Source organism: Carcharodon carcharias, chromosome 11, assembly GCF_017639515.1.
Source record: "Carcharodon carcharias isolate sCarCar2 chromosome 11, sCarCar2.pri, whole genome shotgun sequence".
Lineage (NCBI taxonomy): Eukaryota > Metazoa > Chordata > Chondrichthyes > Lamniformes > Lamnidae > Carcharodon > Carcharodon carcharias.
Window position 1 is genome coordinate 40519978 of NC_054477.1, and position 18645 is coordinate 40538622.

Sequence of the window (18645 nt, forward strand, 5' to 3'; positions counted from 1 at the left end):
GAACACTAACTGGGCATCACTGAGGTTATTGGCGAGTAAGTGGTGCTTATTGTCAAAGACACCATTCATCATTTTGCTGATGATTGAGAGTAGACTGACGAGGTGGTAAATGGCCGAATTGGATTTCTTCTGCATATTGCTATCTGGGCAATTTTCCACATTGTTGGCTAGATGCCTGCGTTATTGCTGTACTGTAAAAGCTTGGTTTGGGGAACAAGATGTTGGGTTCTGTGGACTTTGCTGTATCCAGCCATTTCTCGGTATCATGTAGTGAACTGAATTGACTACAGACTGGCATTTGTGATGCTGGGGATCAAGATGGGGCTTAGAAAGATCATGCATTCGGTGCTTCTGTCTGAAGAAGGTTGCAAGTGCTTCAGCCTTCTCTCTGCACTCAAGTGCTGGGCTTTGCCATAATTGAGGATGGGGATTTCTTCAAGTCCTCTTCCCATTAGTTGTTTAATTGCCAACACCATTATGATTGGATGCAGCAGGCCTGCAGAGTTTTAATCGCATCCATTAGTTATGGGATTACTTACTCCTTCTGCTGTATAGCATGCATGTAATCCTGTGTTGCAGCTTTACCAGGTTGGCACATCAGTTTTAGGTATGCCTGGTGTTGCACCTGGCATGCTCTCCTACACTCTTTATTGAACCAGTTTTGAAGTGCTAGAGCTGTTCTGACTCTGTCTGATTTAGCATGGTGGTCAGTGCTGGATCACCACAAGGGCTATCACTCCTATCAATGCTATCTTCGATAGATGTATTGGCAACAAGTAAATTGGTGAGGAAAAGGTCAAGTAGGATTTTCTCTTTTGTTGGTCCTCTCATCACCTTCCAGAGGCCCAGTGTCTCAAGCTATGTATTTCAGGACTCGGTCAACTCATTCAAAAGTGGTGTGTCATGGAAATATAATAATTTTCATAATATTATTGAGATTAATATTAATATTAATAAGTAGATTAATAGTGGGGTTGGGATTAGTTTCTCTGTGTGTATGCATGGGATTTGATTGAATTGGAGGCAGCTGGTCTGGAGGTTTCAAGTCATCAAATCATAGCTAGGTTTGAAATGCTAAATACATAAACATGACTAAAGTTTTAGAATGTGAGGCGTATTTTGCTTTTTTAGATAAACCACAGTATTTGAGTTTCAAAGAGATGGTAAGTTATTACACCTAGCCAGAAGAAGTTAAGCCATTATGAGAAGGGTAAAGTTCCAAAGACATATCGGAACAATGGAATTTTCATTAAAAGGGAGAAACATGTATAAAGGAGATGAGACCATGTGTAAGAGGAGAATGCATTCTAAGATCTTACACAGTGTGAAAAGCCTCCAGACTCTGTGCGTCAAATTGCTGTCTAAAGGAATCGAAGCTAAGAAAACTCACTTTGAATATCACTGTCCAGGGTGTCAAGTTGCTTTGCCTGGGTCTGTTTAAATCTATTTGTTTTTACTGTCACATTAACGGAGCTATAACTGGGAACCAGATTAATTGGGAGTTTTTAGAATTGTTATAATAGTATTTGGTAGACCTATTTATGTGCTTGAAATCTTTCCTTTTGTTAATAAATGATTAATTTAGTTTTCTAAAAAACCTCTGAAGTCGTGGTAGTCTTATTACTTCTGAATTCAAGGCACGCATTTCGAAATAAAATACAAATTGCAAAACAGTTGCGTGATCAAGTTTCCCTTGTGGATTTGATCCGCCTGGCACATGTTATGCCATGTCATGATGATGGGCGCTGAGCAGTATATACACAGAGTATATTCTGTGCCCTTGCTACCCTCAGTGCTTCTTCATAGTGGTGCTCAAATGGAGGAATATTAATTCATCAGTTAAGGGATGGCAGTGGGCGGTAATTAGTAGGAGATTTCCTTGCCTGAAGTCTTGCTGTTGATCTTGTTTGACCTGGTGCCTTAAGACTTCGAGCCATTCCTGACTGTATATCACTGTGCAGTGGGGCAGGACATACCCAGAAATAGCGATGGAGTCACCTGGGATATTGGTTGTAATTTATAATTCCGTGAGTATGACTATGTTAGACTGTTGCTTGATTAGTCTGCGGGACAGCTCTCCCAATTATAGCACAAATTCCCAAATATTAGCAAGGAGGACTTTACAGGGTGTGTCTTTGTCCTATTCAGTTTTATTCTTATTCTACCATTTTGTAATGGTTTGATACAACTAAGTGGCTAATTAGGCCATTTCAGAGGGCACTTGAGAGTCATTGTTTGAGTCTGGAGACACATCTAGGATGAGGACCAGATAAGAATGGGAGATTTCCTTCCTTAAAGAGTATCAGTGAACCAGATGTAATTTTACACAATAATTCAGTAGTTTCATTGTCATCATTACAGAAACTAGCTTTTTATTCCAGATTTATTTAATTAATTGAATTTAAATCCCCTAGATGCTGTGGTGGGATTTAAACTCATATCTCCAGAGCATTAGTCCAGGCCTCTGAATTACTAGTTCAGCAACATCACTATTATGCAACTATTCCCATGCTGTAACAACTAAAATCGGGGATGCTCAAGAGGCCATAATAAGGTAAGAACAAATATCTCAACAGCATTGTGGCATTGGAGGAGATTACTGAGATAGCGAGTCGCAAAGCTACGGAGAGATTTACAGAATTTTTACAGTGCAGAAGGAGGCCATTCAGCCCATCGAGCCTGCACTGGCTTGCTGAAAGAGCATTATACCTTATCCTACTCCCCTGCCTTATCCCTGTAACCTTGCACATTCTGCCTTTTCAGATAGCAATCCAATTCCCTCTTGAATATCTTGGTCAAACCTGTCTCGACCACCCTTTCAGGAAGCTTGTTCCAGACTCCAACTACCCTCTGGGTAAAAAATTTTTTCCTCACCTCACTTTTACTCCTTTTGCCCATTATTTTGAATCTATGTACTCTTGAGTGGGAACAATTTCTCACAATTTTCTATCAAGTCTCCTCTCAGCCTTCTTTTCTCCAAGGCAAACAGACCCAACCCCACCAATCTATCCTCATAGCTACAGTTGTTTATCCCCGCAATTATTCTTGTGAATCTCCTCTGTATTCTGTCCAATACCTTCACACTCTTTCTCAAGTATGGGGCCCAGAACTGGATGTAGTATTCCAGATGAGGCCTAACTAGTGTCTTCTACAAGTTTAACATGACCTCCTTACACTTGTACTTAATGCCTCTATTAATAAAATCTAGGATACCATATGCTTTATTAACTGGTCTCTCAACATGCCCTGCCACCTTCAATGACCTATGTACAGGTACACGGAGGTCCCTTTGTTCCTGCACCTCCTTTAAAGTTTCTCCCTTTATTGTATACTGTATCTCCATATTTTCCTGGCAAAATGAATCACCTCACATCTTTCTGCATTGAAATTCATCTGCCATTTGTCTGCCCAACCCACTAATATGTCCATGTCCTTTTGAAGTTCAAGACTGCCCTCATCACAGTTGTCAATGTTTCTAATCTTCATATCATCCGCAAATTTTGAAATCATGCCCTGCACACCACAGTCTAGTTCATTGATATGTATCAAGAAGAGCAAGGGGCCCAACACTGACCCCTGGGGAACTCCACTACAGAGCTTCCTCCAATCTGAAAAACAACCATTTATCACTACACTCTGTTTCTTGTCACTCAGCCAATTTATTTTGCAAGTGCATACTCTCCCTTTTATTCCATGAACTAGAATTTTGCTCACAAGCCTATTGTGTGGCACTGCATCAAATGCCTTTTGAAAATCCATATAAACCACATCAACAAACATTGTCTTTATCAACTTTATCTGTTACCTCAAAAAACTCCAGCTAGTTAAACACAATTTTCCCTTAATGAATCCACGCTGGCTTTCCTTAATTATCCCGCATCAGTCTAAGTGACTATTGATTTTGTCCCGAGCCATGGTCTCCAGAGATTTCCCTACTACTGAAGTCAAACTAACTGTTCTGTAATTGCCGGCATTATCCTTGCATTCCTTTTTGAACAAGAGTGTATTATTCGCAATTCTCCAGTGCTCTGGCACCACCCCTGTGTCTAAGGGAGGCTGGAAGATTATCACCAGTGCCTCTGAAATTTCCACTCTCACCTCCCTCACTTTCCTCGGATGCACCTCATCCGGTCCTGGTACCTTGTCAATTTTAAGTAAAGATAGCCTCTCCAGTACCTCCTCAATTGTAAATTCCTTGAGTGTACCAGTTACTTCCTCTCTCACCTTGATCTGGGTAGCACCCTCTTCCTTTGTAAAGAGGGATGCAAAGTGCTCATTTAATACCCCCGCCTACTTCTTCTGCCTCCACATGCAAGTGATCTTTGATCCCTAATCGGCCCTAGTCTTTCTTTTACCACCCTTTTATTATTTCTATACTTATAGAAGACTTGGGATTCCCTTTTATGTTAGCTGCTAGTCTCTTTTCATGCTCCCTCCTTGCTATTGTGATTCATTTTTTCACTTCTCATCTGATCCCTCTATATTCAGCCTGATTCTCCATTGTATGTTCAACCTGACATCTGTCATGCGTGTACTCCCTTTTCATCTTCACTTCTATCTCTCTCGTCATCCAGGGTGTTCTATATTTATTTGTCCTACCTTTCCACTTCAAGGGAATATACCTTGACATTGCTTGCAATACTATCTCTTTGAACATGGCCCATTGTTCAGCCATTTATTTTCTGCCAACATTTGATTCCAACTCACTCAACTTATTGCATTCTCATCCCACCAAAGTTATTAGATGGGGTCACAATTAATTATCCAATTAATTATCCCTGCCCTGGTTGCTCCTAGTCCTTCTCCTTGGCCAACCTAAATCTTATGATACAATGGTCACTGCTCCTAAATGCTCTCCCACTTTGATCCGCTTGGGCCAATTCATCCCCAGAACCAGGTCCAACAGCGTCTGCTCTCTTGTTGGATCGGAAACATACTGCTGCAGAAAATTATCTTGAACACACTCCAGGAACTCTTGCCTTTCATGTCCCTTTGCACTATTCCTATCCCAGTCTATATTCAGATAATTGAAATCCTCCATTATAATTGTCCTATAATTCTTGCAACTCTCTGCAATTTCTTTGTAAATTTGTTTCTTTACATCCTTCCACTAGTTGGTGGTCTATATAATACACCGATCAATTTTATGACGCCTTTTTCGTTCCTTACCTCTAGCCAGAGATTCTGTCCTTGACCCCTCTGGAACATCCTCTCTCTCCAGTGCTGTAATTCCATCCTTAATCAATACTGCCACTCTCCTCAAATCCCTTTTCCTTCCTTCCTTCCTGTCTCTCCTGCCTTGTACCCAGAAATATTTAATGCCCAGTCCTGCCCTTCTTTGAGCTAGGTTTCTGTTTTAGTAATAATATCATAATTCCATTTGTCAACCTGTGCCTGTAGTTCACCAATCTTATTAACTACACTCCATGCATTCACATACATGCACATTAATCCTGATTTAGGCTTTTTAACTTTCCCCCTTGCTCTGACCTCATCTGATGACTTACTGTAGGCCACTCTAGTTCTATCAAACTCTCCAAGTATTCTATTTACCTTGATATTACTCTCTGATATATCCTCCTTATCAGATAATACTTCACTACTTCCCACTGCCAGTTTTTTTCCTCTTTCCGAATTTCACCACAGGTTCCATTACCCCTGCCAATCTCATTTAAACTTCCCCAACAGCACTAACAAGCCTCCCCGCGAGAACATTAGTCACAGTCCCATTAAGGTGTAACCCATCCTTCTTGTACAGGTCCCTCCTGCCCCAAAACCAGTCCTCAGAAATCTAAAGCCCTCCCCTCTTACTCCATTTCTCCAGCACGTACTGAACTGCTCAATCTTCCAATTCATATGCTCACTAGAACTTAACCCTGGCACCAAGGAGGCAACATACCACCTTAGAGTCACATCTACGGCTGCAGAAACGCCTGTCTGCTCCTCTAACTATGGAATCCCCTACCACCATAGCACTTCCACTCCCCTCCTGTACAGCTGAGCCACCTGTGGAGCCACGAACTTGGCTCTTGCTATACTCCTCTGAGGAATAATCTCACTCATCAGTATCCAAAATGAAAAAGCAGTTAGAGAGTGAGACAACCTTGGGGGATTCCTGCACTACCTTCCTGTTTCTCTTAGATACTTTGGTAGTCACCCATTCCTTCTCTACCTGTGTACGTCTTAGCTGCGGTGTGGCCACCTCTATAAACGTGCTATCCATGTAATCCTCAGCCTTTCAGATGTACCACAGTGACTCCAGCCACCGCTCAAGTTCCACAACCCGGAGCTCAAGATTCTGCAGCTGGTGACACTTCCTACTGATGTATTCATTGAGGGCACGTTGTGTCTCCATGACTTCCCACATGCTTCAGGGTGCACAGTCCACATGGCCGAGCTGCATTGACATACCTTAAGCTTTATATAAAGTGTTTACTCACCTGCCACTCACCAATCATTTCCTCCTCTCCCTCTCTTGTTCTTTATGAAGTCTTGCTGCTCACTTTCTCCCTCTCATACCTCTTTACGAAGTCTCACTGCTCTCTCCCTTTCACGCTCTTTATGAAGTATCCTTGCTCTCCACACTCTTTATAAATGAAGTCTGCCCGCTCTCCTTATTAGTCTCCCCACTCTCTGCACTGCATATTAGTGAAGTCTCCCTGCTCTCCAAGCTCCTTATTAATGAAGTCGCCCCACTCATTGCACTCTTTGATAAAGTCTCCCTGCTCTCCATGCTCTTTTTTGAAATGAGGTCTCCTTGCACTTTTTTGAAATGAAGTCTCCCGTTCTCCATACTCTTTATGAATGAAGTCTCCTCGCTCTCTGTGCTCTTTTTTGAAATGAAGTCTCCCTGCTCTCGCTCTCCACAAACGAAGTCTCCTGGCTCTCTGCATTCTTCTTTGAAATGAAGTCTCCTCACTCTCCGTGTTCTTTTTTGGAATGAAGTCTCCTCTCTCTCTCTATGCTCTTTTTTGAAATGAAGTTTCCCTGCTCCTCGCTCTCCGCATTCTTCTTTGAAATGAAGTGACCTCGTTCTCCGTGTTCTTTTTTGAAATGAAGTTTCCTCGCTCTCCGCGTTCTTTTTTGGAATGAAGACTTCTCACTCTCCGCGCTCTTCTTTAAAATGAAGACTCTTTTTTGAAAATCTTAAAAACAAGGACGAGAGTTTGAAAACCGAAGTGTTGCTCAACTGAGAACTAATGTAGATCAGCAAGCACAGAGGTGATGGGTGAACAGGACTATGTGTGATTAAGGAAATGAGCTGCAGGGATTTGAATGACTTCAACTTTACAGAGGGTGTACTTTGGGCATCTGGCCAGGAGTGCATTTGGATGAGGGTTTTCAGCAGCATTTGAGATGAGGCAGGCTGGAGTCCAGCAACATTACAGATGTGGAAATAGGCAGTCTTAGCTTTGGAGCAGATATGCAGTCAGAAGCTCAGAGGTCAAATATAACACTAAGTTATATCGGTCTGGTTAAGCCTCAGACAAATGTCAGAGTGGAACCACGCTCTGTTTGCAGCAGGGTCTCAAGATAATGTTTTCGGTCAATCCAATGTTTAACTGGAGGAGATTTCTGTTCATCCGGTAACGGATATCAGACAAGCAGTCTGATAATTTAGCAACAGTGGAGGAGTTGAAAGGGACTGTGATGATTTTTTTAAATTCATTCATGGGATGTGGGCTTCACTGGCTGGGCCAGCATTTATTGTCCAACGCTAGTTGCCCTTGAGAAGATAGTGGTGAGCTGTTTTCTTCAACCGCTGCAGTCCACATGGTGTAGGTACACCCACAGCACTGTTAGGAAGGGAGGTCCAGCATTTTGACCCAACGACAGCGAAGGAACGGCAATATAATTCCAAGTCAGGATGGTGAGTGACTTGGAGGGGAAATTCCAGGTGGTGGTATTCCCGTCAATCGGCTGCCCTTGTCTTTCTAGGTGATAGTGGGTTTGGAAGCTGCTGTCTAAGGAGCCTTGGTGAATTCCTGCAGTGCATCTTGTAGATGGTACACACTGCTGCCACTGTGCGTCGGTGGTGGAGGGAGCGAATGTTTGTGGATGTGGTGCCAATCAGGCAGGCTGCTTTGTCCTGGATGGTGTCCAGCTTCTTCAGTGTTGTAGGAGCTGCAATCATCCAGGCAAGTGGGGAGTATTCCATCACACTCCTGACTTGTGCCTTGTAGATGGTGGACAGGCTTTGGGGAGTCAGGTGGCGAGTCAGGAGGCGAGTTACTCGTCACATGATTCCTAGTCTCTGACCTGCTCTTGTAGCCACAGTATTTATATGGCTAGTCCAGTTCAGTTTCTGGTCAATGGTATACCCCACAGGATGTTGATAGTGGGGGATTCAGTGATGGTAATGCCATTGAACATCAAGAGGCAATGGTTGGATTCTCTCTTGTTGGAGATGTTCATTGCCTGACACTTGTGTGGTTCGAATGTTACTTGCCACTTGTCAGCCTCAATACTGGCCATATCTCGCTGCATTTGGATACAGATGGCTTCAGTATCTGAGGAGTTGCAAACGGTGCTGAACATTGTGCAATCATCAGCAAACATTCCACTTCTGACCTTATAATGTGAGGAAGGTCACTGATGAAGCAGCTGAAGATGGTTGGGCCTAGGACACTACCCTGAGGAACCCCTGCAGTGATGTCCTGGAGCTGAGATGGTTGGCCTCCAACAACCACAACCATCTTCCTTTGTGCTAGGTATGGCTCCAACCACTGCAGAGTTTTCCCTCTGATTCCCACTGACTCCAGTTTTGCTACGGTTCCTTGATGCCACATTCAGTCAAGTGCTGCCTTGATGTCAAGGACAGTCAATCTCATCTCACCTCGGGAGTTCAGCTCTTTTGTCCAAGTTTGAACCAAGGCTGTAACGAGGTCAGGAACTGAATAGCCATTGTGGAACGCAAGCTGGGCATCAGTGAGCAGGTTATTGCTAAGCAAGTGCCGCTAGATAGCACTGTTGATGACTCCTTCGATTACATTATTGATGATGGAGAGTAGAGTGATAGGGCGGTAATTGGCTAGGTTGGATTTGTCCTGCTTTTTGTGTACAGGAAAAAACCTGGGCAATTTTCCACATAGCTGGGTAGATGCCAGTGTTGTAGCTGTGCTGGAACAGTTTGGCGAGGAGCGTGGCAAGTTCTGGAGCAGAAGTCTTCAGTACTATTGCCAGAATATTGTCAGAGCCCTTAGCCTTTGTAGTATCCAGTGCCTTCAGCTGTTTCTTGATATCACATGGAGTGAGTTGAATTGGCTGAAGACTGGCATCTGTGATGCTGGGGGATCTCCAGAGGAGGCCGAGATGGATCATCCTCTTGGCACTACTGGCTGAAGATTGTTGCGAATGCTTCAGCCTCATCTTTTGTACTGCTGTGCTGGGTTCCTCTGTCATTGAGGATGGGATATTTGTGGAGCCTCCTCCTCCAGTGAGTTGTTTAATCATCCTCTGCCATTCACAACTGGATGTGGCAGGACTGCAGAGCTTAGATCTGATCCGTTGGTTGTGCGATCGCTTATCTCTGGCTATCACTTGCTGCTTATGCTGTTTGGCATTCAAGTAGTCCTGTGTTATAGCTCCACCAGGTTGACTACTCATTTTTAGATATGCCTGGTGCTGCTCCTGGCATGTGCTCCTGCACTCCTTATTGAACCAGGGTTGATCCCTTAGCTTGATGGTAATGGTAGAGTGGGGTATATGCCGGACCATGAGGTTACAGATTGTGTTTGAATACAATTCTGATGCTGATGACCCACAGCGCCTCATGGATGCCCAGTCTTGAGTTGCTGGGTCCATTCGAAATCTATCACATTTAGCACGGTGGTATGGAACATCAATGTGAAGGCGGGACTTCATTTCCACAATGACTGCGGTGGTCACTCCTAATGATACTGTCATGGACTGATGCATCTGCACCAGACAGGTTGGTGAGGATGAGATCAAGTATGGCTTTCCCTCTTCTTGGTTCCCTCACCACCTGCCGCAGACCCAGTCTAGCAGCTATGTCATTTAGGACTCAGCCAGCTCGATCAGTAGTGGTGCTACCAAGCCACGTTAGATGATGGGCATCGAAGCCCCCCACCCAGAGAACATTCTGCATCCTTGCCACCCTCAGTGCTTCCTCCAAGTGATGTTCAACATGGAGGAGCATTGATTCATCAGATGAGGGAGGGCAGTATGTGGTAATCAGCAGGAGGTTTCCTTGCCCATGTAGAGCTAGATGCCATCAACATATACGTGAAATTTCAGAGTTCCAGCAATGTAGTATTTTACTTTTCTTTTCCTTTCCTTGAAGGAGTCCTGCCTTGCAGGTCCATACCACACTCTCCCAAAAATGTTCAAATCCCTTAGTATGGTTGCCACCTCATTCATAGCATAGCGACCACTTTGTCCAAGTTATAAATGATATGCTCTATTACAACAACAATGATGCATTCTCCCTTTTTGGTCTCTGCATGGCATTTGACATAGTTCGCCACTTCTCTTCATCTTTAATCTATTGTCCATCTTTGTGGGGCAGGATTATTATGTGTCCGTTCTTAAATATCCCAGTGCAGCTTCTCCATTACTTCCTTTAGTCTCACAAACAAGATTCTTAAGAGGATAATTAACTTGAATTCAAAGTAAACTAAAATTCAAAAAAGAAAAATACTAGCATTTATATATCGCTTTGATGTCTCAAAGCTCTTTGCAGCCAATGATGTACTTTCGCAAGTATAGTCATTCTCAGTCTGCCTCTCTCTCTCTCTCAGCCTCACTCTCTCCCTGTCTCCCTCTTCATGTCTTTCTATTCCCCCCAGCTCTCTCTCTCAGACTCTCATTGTTGTCATTGTTGTATTGCAGGAAATGGGGCAGCCAATTTGCACTTGGTCAACTCCCATAAATATGATAATGACCAAATAATCTGTTTTTTGTAATGTTGGATTGGGGATAAATGATGGTTAGGACACAGGGAATAGCTCTTCTTTTAAATAGTTCCATGGGATCTCTTACATCTCCCCCCAAGCAGGCATACTGGGCCTCTGTTTAAAGTCTCATATGAAAGACCAGATGGGTTGGGTCCAAGCTTTGAAAAAGGAATTGCACAGGTTGGTTAGTTTTGTTCATTCCACTGTCACTAGCATATGTCTTTAAGGATGATGCCCTCATCATCCTTAGCCACACTCTGTTAATATGTTGATTAAAAACTTATTAGCCTTTACATTATTTGATCCCAAAAAGTTTTAATCAAAAGCATTAATATTTTCCATTCCTGTGACCAGAGCTAACTTTCCCTCCTCATTCCCCCTGCAGCCTTTGACACAGTCCGACTATAGTGCCTCTGTTTTACTGTCCAGCTTGGTAGGACAGCTCTCGCCCAGCTGCATTGTCACTTATCAATTTGTAATCAGAACATCTCCAGCAAAGGCTTCTCTTATCACACCTATATGGTTGTTACCTCTGGTGATCCCAAGGGTCTTTATTTGGCTGTCTCCTTTCCTACAAGCAGTCCCATCACTGGCAGGCACAAGGTCATCTTCTAAATGCACACCGCACTGAACTCTACTGCACCACCATCTCTCTCAATCCCTCCATTACCCTTTGTCTCAAACTGCCTTCCTGATGTCCAATCATGAATGAACCACAACACAAAAAAATGTACCTTACATTTTTACCATATTACAACTAGATTTTTTCATGCTTTCACAGGACATGGGTGTTACTAGCTAGGGCAGCATTTGTTGCCCATCCCTAATTGCATTCAAGAGGGTGGTGACGAGCTGCTTTCTTGAACCGCTATAGTCCATGTGGTCTAGGTACATCTACAGTTCTGTTAGGGGGGGATTTTATGCATGAGTAAAAATGTCATCCACACATTTTGTCATGTTGCATTCTATTGTCAAAATTATGTCTCTTTCCTCCATCGCTTGCATTTGTCGACAAAATTATCACCCTGAATATTTGAACAAAGTGGACTGGCAGCATATCTGTGGCAGAAAAGCCTAAGTGGAACAGTACAGAACAGGATCAGGGTTTTGAGCTTTAAGTAAATTGTGTAGATTTAATTTTTCAACACGCCTTTTTAGGCTGAACTAAATATTTTAACTATTGTTTTTTAGATGACCTCATCTCATTGTGTCTATCATCAGAATTTCACAAATGGTGAGGATTTAAAAGGCACATTTTAATTTAAAAAGTATAACTCAAGAAAGGAATTAAGCAATATTCAGATATTATTCAGATTAGAGGAAAATTCCACTTAAGCTTTAAATATCTAGAAATAGGTGCAAAGTTTTTAGTGTTTGAAAATGCAAAAGTCACGAGACTAATAGGTAAAACACACTCTACTGTCTCAACCCAAGAAACAAAATGTATTTTAAAAGTAAATGACCACATTTTAATTCTCAAAGGACAGAAATTTTCCAGTACCTGATTCTCTCCACCATCAAAGTAAAATACAAAAGTCAGCAACCATTCTATTAACTATTTCTCAGAAAGGTTACATAGACGCCATGTAGATAAAAGTTAACTATACAGCACCTGTACCTTCGATCAACAATTCTTGGCCGTGGCTGCCCAACAGAGTCCTTGAAAGAAATGGAGCAAAATCCACAAAGATCTCACGTAACAGTGGAGCAACCTTTTCTAGGGCTCTTTCAAGTTTTGCTGTGATGCTGTTTTGAAATAAAGAAAAAGCTAGTAAAATTGCACTAAGTCATAGAATTACATAGAATGCTATAGCACAGAAACAGTTCAATAGATCCATGCCTGTGCTCATGAGCCACCTTGCTTCATTTCACCCCATCAGCACATTCTATTCCTTCCTTTCTTATGGACTTATCTAGCTTCCCTTTAAATCTGGCTTGTCCAACCTTTTTGTGTGTGGCGGGGAGGACCACATTTCAATTTTTCTCACACTCAGGGATCTGGTGAGCAAATTTCGGAAAGTTAAGGTTTGGCACAACATTAAAAATGAATTTTTTAAAAAAGCCGATGTATGAAAAGAAGCAGTTTACTGAGAAAAAAAAGTCACAACAATGAATTGATTATTTATTACTCATTTTAAAAAAATTAAGACAACCATTAGAATGTGAAAGGGTGAGAGTCTGTGTGTCTAGCTCACTCCCAGTCTCAGGGTGCTCATCACCCAATGTCAGGGAAATATAATAAGTTTCATAATGTTACTGGAATTTATTGTAGAGCAATAGCGGGGTCTGTGTGTGTGAGTGAGTGAGACTTAATTGAATTAAAGGCAGCTGGTCTGAAGGCTTTGATGCAACAGAAGATAAGCTAAATTTGAAAAGGTTAGGCAGGTAAACATAGGTGTAAAGGGAACATTTGCATTTTTAAATAAACCAGGCTAGTTTGAATTTAAAAGAGGGAGTGAAATAGTACACCTAGCCAGGAGAAGTTAAGAAGCAGTGTGTTTATTTTCTCCAAAGATTACTGGTAAAATTGGTACTATGATAGATTTATTATTAGGGAGGTAAAAGTCCAAAGACATAGTGAAACAATGGCAATTTGCACTCCGAGGGGAAAATATGTATAAAGGCGCGAAGGTTGTATGTATGGGGGGACATTCTAAGATCTAACAAGTGTGAAAAGTCTTCAGCATTTCAGCCTCAAGCTGCTGTCTACAAAGCACTGAAGTTAAGAAAACTCACTTTAAATTCAATTGTTTCAGAGTATTGCATGTTACTTTGTCTGGGTTTTTCTGTGTGTCTTATAGTTGCCTTAATGAAAGTGTAACTGGGAGTTAGATTAGCTAATTGATTTAGAAGTTATCATAGTAGTAATTTGTAGGTTTGTTTGTACTTAAAATCATTTCTTCTATTAATTAAGATTTAATTTAGTTTGGTAAGAAACCTATAAGACTCGGTGGTCTTATTACTACTGATTTCAAGGCACGCATCTCGAAATTTCCAAATTGCAAAACAGTTGTGGCAGTTGTTTCAAGTTTCCCTTTGGGATTTGAGCAGCTCAGCGTTTACCACTGGATGTGCTATAACACCCAAACCCACTGTGAGTGTGGGTGAGAGTGCCTGTTGGTGCGTGGGTGTGAGGGTGAGTGAAAATCCTAAGACTGGGAGTAAGCCAGCCAGACACACACACACACCTCCCACTCAACCTCCTCTCTCTCTCTCACACACACACACACACACACAAACACACTTATAACTAACATTATATGTCAGTCCTATATTTGGATGGGTAATGACAGTAAACATTAGGTCAGTCAGGTCTCCAGATTGCATATTTACAATAAAACTGATGTCAGAAATCCATATGGATGAGTTTTCAACATCTGAGTTTTGCCAAGACAAATTGGATCATGCTGAAACAGACAGTCTTAGTTGAAAATCCACCGACTGCATGGCTCAAGGATGTTGTCTGTGCGTTAACTACCTACTCTCACTCACTCACCCACCAACCCACCCTCACACTCATATTCTCACTCACCCTCACTGTGACTCACCGTCACCTACTCAGCCACCTTCACCCTCACTCACTCACCTATATACACTCTCACACTCACTTTCTAACCCACCCTCACATTCACTCACTCACCCACCTTCACTCAGTAAATCTGCTGGAGTTGGGGGGTTTAGGTAGGTGCAATGAGAGCGGGAGAGAGACCAGGAGAGAGGCCTGAGGCTGAAAGGCGCCTGAACGTGGGTGTTTTCTGGGGGAACGCGGGGAGAACGGGGGAACGCGGGGAGAACAGGGGAAAGCGGAGAAAAGGGGAAAAAGCAGGGAGAACCAGGGGAAAGCAGGGAGAACCAGAGGATAGCAGGGAGAACCAGGTCACTGATAATGTGGCTGCCTCTCAGTCTTTTTCAGCTGGAGGGGAGTGGGGGTACGATGCCAGACCTCAGGTGGCTTCTCAGCCTTTTTCAGCTGAGGGCTGGGAGGAAGTGGAGGGTGTCGGACCATGTCGGGCCAGACTGGACCTCAGATTCCCACCCCACCGTTCCCCCTCCACCACCCCTCTCCCCTGAGCTCATGGCAGTTGCTCCCATGAGTACTTACCAGTCGCTCTAAGCTTTGCTGGCAGAAACTGGTAATTCAAACTTACCTGGCAACAGACTGCGTGGCTCTCGTCCAATCACAGGCTGGTTCCTCCCTGCATAGGCTCATGAACCTATCAGCAGCCAATGCATGGAGAAACCAGCCTGTCATTGGATGAGCAGGCTCACAGCATTTTCAAATGCCTGTCCATCAAGTCTTCAATGGTTGGAGTCCAAAGATGTGGTGGGCCAGACCAAAATGCCGTGAGGGCCACATCCAACCTGCGGGCCGTACGTTGGAGAATTCTGCTTTAAATGCATTTACACTATTCATCTCAATCAATGAGTTCTACATTCTCATTACTCTAAGTCAATCTACTTAAAGGAAGTTTATACTACATAAGTTATGAACAGCAGTTTGAAATTTTGTTTATTGTAATTATTTTGGGTTTGCCCGAAAAGTACTACTTGAATCAGAGTTCATGTGTATGATTTGAGTATCACAAACTTTAAAATCATGGGTGCTTATCATAAACACAAAAGGATAAAAACAACTACTGCAGTTTTTTTTTCCCCTTGTCTTCCCTCTTCTACTGTCTCCCATGTGAACTCACGCCTTCCAGTAATTGTCTCAAATGGTCATTCTTCATGTGTAAATCTAGGCAATGAGCTCTGACGACATAATTGTAATGCAATTCTGGGAGTGGTGGGAGGGGGAAATCAAAGCTGATCTCGATTTCGTCAGTCCTTAGTAACTACAAACAACTTTTTTAATTGGGGTCATTGTATATCAAGGAGGAATCCTGCTTTTATTTTTCTTTCACTAACTTTCGGATAATGGGATCAACTGCAGCATCTATGCTGCCACCATAACTGAGATCTGGAACTAAGTTAAGATCAGGGATCAAAACTGCAATTTTTCTGGTCTGCAGAGCTCAGTATCATTCAAGACAATGTTTTTACTGACTCAACCAAAAAAGTGTCTTCCAGTCATCCTAGTTTTGCATTTTGTAAAGCTGTATCACAACAAAATTGGAATTCATAAGGATAGAAAACAAAGACTGAATTTAACCTCATGTTTTCAGCAGAATCCTCTGGCATTGGAGCAACTGTCTGCACTGCAGGAAGATTTTTGCTGGTAGCGCCATTCACAAAACTGGAAGAGGAGGAGGAGGAGGAAGTGGAGGCAGCCTCTGCAGCACCTGTGCAAAAACAGTTCAAGAAATAAACTGAAAAGTGACAGAAAAACTAGGCTGTCACTATATTGATTCATAATGTCAATAAAAAGCCATGCAATCCAACCAGATTCACATGAAAAGTATATTTATTTGGATGCAGTACGAGTAACACAGTTCATATACAATAACAACTTTGGTAGAATAGAACTTGAGCATTGCCGAAAAACGAGACACGTTGTAGCTTATCATCTTGCACACATCTGGACACTTGCAAGAATACCAATATAAGTGGGAAAACAACAATTTGTACCACATGTGAAGAGAGTGCTGATTGGTTGGCATGGAGTATGCACCACTGACAGTTAACTGCCAAGCATTGTTTGAAATTTATATCAGACAGCTTGACCCTGATCGGTCAAAGCGTTGCCCTGAGGAAAAAGTCAGTCAATGGCTGTCACTTGTTTAGCTGAAACAGGTACTGTATATGCACATGATCTTTCTGTCTGCAAAGAAGAGGGCCCTCTGTATTAATATATGTAGCTTCCAGTATATGCAAATGTGCCACATCACAAGCCCAACTGACATTCAAATTGGTTGTCAGCACAATTCTTAGCACATTGAGGATTATTTAGCAAATGTCTAATCGTCCAATCACATCTAATGTTGGACACTATGGTCAAGGCATTGCCCTGAGGAACACAAAACACAGTGTCCAACATTAGATATGATTCTACGATTGGACATTTGCTAAATAATCCTCAATGTGCTAAGAATTACACTGACAACCAATTTGAGTGTCAGTTGGGCTCGTGATGTGGCACATTTGCGTATACTGGAAGCTACAAATATTAATACATAGGGCCCCGTTCTTTGCAGACAGGAAGAACATGTACATACACAGCGCCTGTTTCAGCTAAACAAAATAAGTGACAGCCATTCACTGACACATTTCTTAAGGCAATGCCTTAACCAATCAGGGTCAAGCTGTCTGGTTTAAATTTCAAACAATGCTTGGCAGTTAACTGTCAGTGGTGCATTCTCCATGGCAACGCCACTTGCCAACCAATCAGCACTCTCTTCACATGCAGTATAAATTGTTGTTTTACCCCTTATATTGATATTTTCGCGAGTGTCCCGACGAGTACAAGATGAAAAAATTAGACGTGTCCCTTTTTTCAGCAATACTCAAATAACAACTTTACAGAATTACTCCAATGTCGCCATTTTAATATATGGAAATTGGGGGCGTATTCCACAGGTTGCATTTATGACCTCAAAGTCAATTTTATTATTTGTAAAAACTCCCTAAGTTATGAAATTGGTTTTTAATAGTTCATATTTTAAATTTAATTTATAAATTACTAGACACATTTTTGTGATCTACTAATTAGACTTATTTCTCCTTAAATAGGCTTCAATGTCAGCTGTGGTCCAGTGGCTGCATTTTCACTTTGGAGACAAAAGGTGACAAAGATCCAAGCCCCATTCCAAAGACTTCAGCACAAAATCTAGACTCATACTCCAATGCAGTATGGAGCAATGTTGCACAGTTGAAGGTGTTATCTTTCTATGCAGTCGAAGATGCCACCTTTCGAAATAAAGACCCCATTGTCCTTTCAGGTGGATATAAAAGATCTCATGGTGCTGTTCAAAGTTGACCGGGGATTTCTCCCTAGTGTCTTGGCCAATATCTATCCATCCACCAACATGACTAAAACAGATTATCTAGTCGTTGTCACATTGCTGTTTGAGGGGCTTTGTTGTGCTGGCTGCTGTCTTTTCTATATTACAATAGTGAATACACTTTAAAAGTATCTCATTGGATGTTAGACACTCTAAAGTATCTTGAGGTCATGAAAGTCACTTATATAAATACAAATTCTTTCTATCCCTTGTTGAAAGGATCACTAAATGTTAACACAAATTTTAATTAAGAGTATAAATCACTAAAGATTGGAAATACAGTGGTTGATGCAAAGTTTAAACTGGGTAAATCTAGCTACAGTAAACTTCCTCTTCCACATCTACAGAGCAAACATAGCCAAAATTATGTTCAATCAGTTGAACAAATGCTAGTGAAACAAATAAGAACAGTGACTATCAGGATGTCAAAAAATAGCACTGGGGATGACAAAAAATTATCAAAACAAATGAAAACATTTATCACTGAATATTGGATAACCTTTATGCATTATAAAAGAAAAAGACTTTCATGACCTTAGGATGACCCAAAGTACTTTTGAAGTGTAATAAAAACAAAAATCGCTTGAAAAACTCAGCAGGTTTGGTTGCATCTGTGGCGAGGGAAACAAAGTTATTTCAAGTGTAATGTCATGTCTTCAGAACTGAAGAAATAGGAATATGATGGGGTTTTATGGTGTTCAAAAAGGAGGGGGGGACAGGTGGAGCAAAAGAGAAGGTTAGAGATAGGTTAGAGGGCAGGGCAGATAAAATGAAGATGATATCCTGGA

At 42.0% G+C, this 18645-nt stretch overlaps 1 protein-coding gene across 2 annotated transcripts in view; it reads right to left on the reverse strand.

Annotated features, from left to right (window-relative positions):
* Positions 1–18645, reverse strand: part of nbeaa (neurobeachin a) — a 1069212-nt gene that overhangs the window by 623913 nt on the left and 426654 nt on the right. For both annotated transcript variants that reach the window (XM_041199054.1, XM_041199053.1), the window contains exons 32-33: positions 16069–16198; positions 12535–12662 (exon numbers count right to left, since the gene is read on the reverse strand). In XM_041199054.1, coding sequence (XP_041054988.1) covers positions 12535–12662; positions 16069–16198 — 258 coding nt within the window. The remainder of the gene's footprint in view (positions 1–12534; positions 12663–16068; positions 16199–18645) is intronic.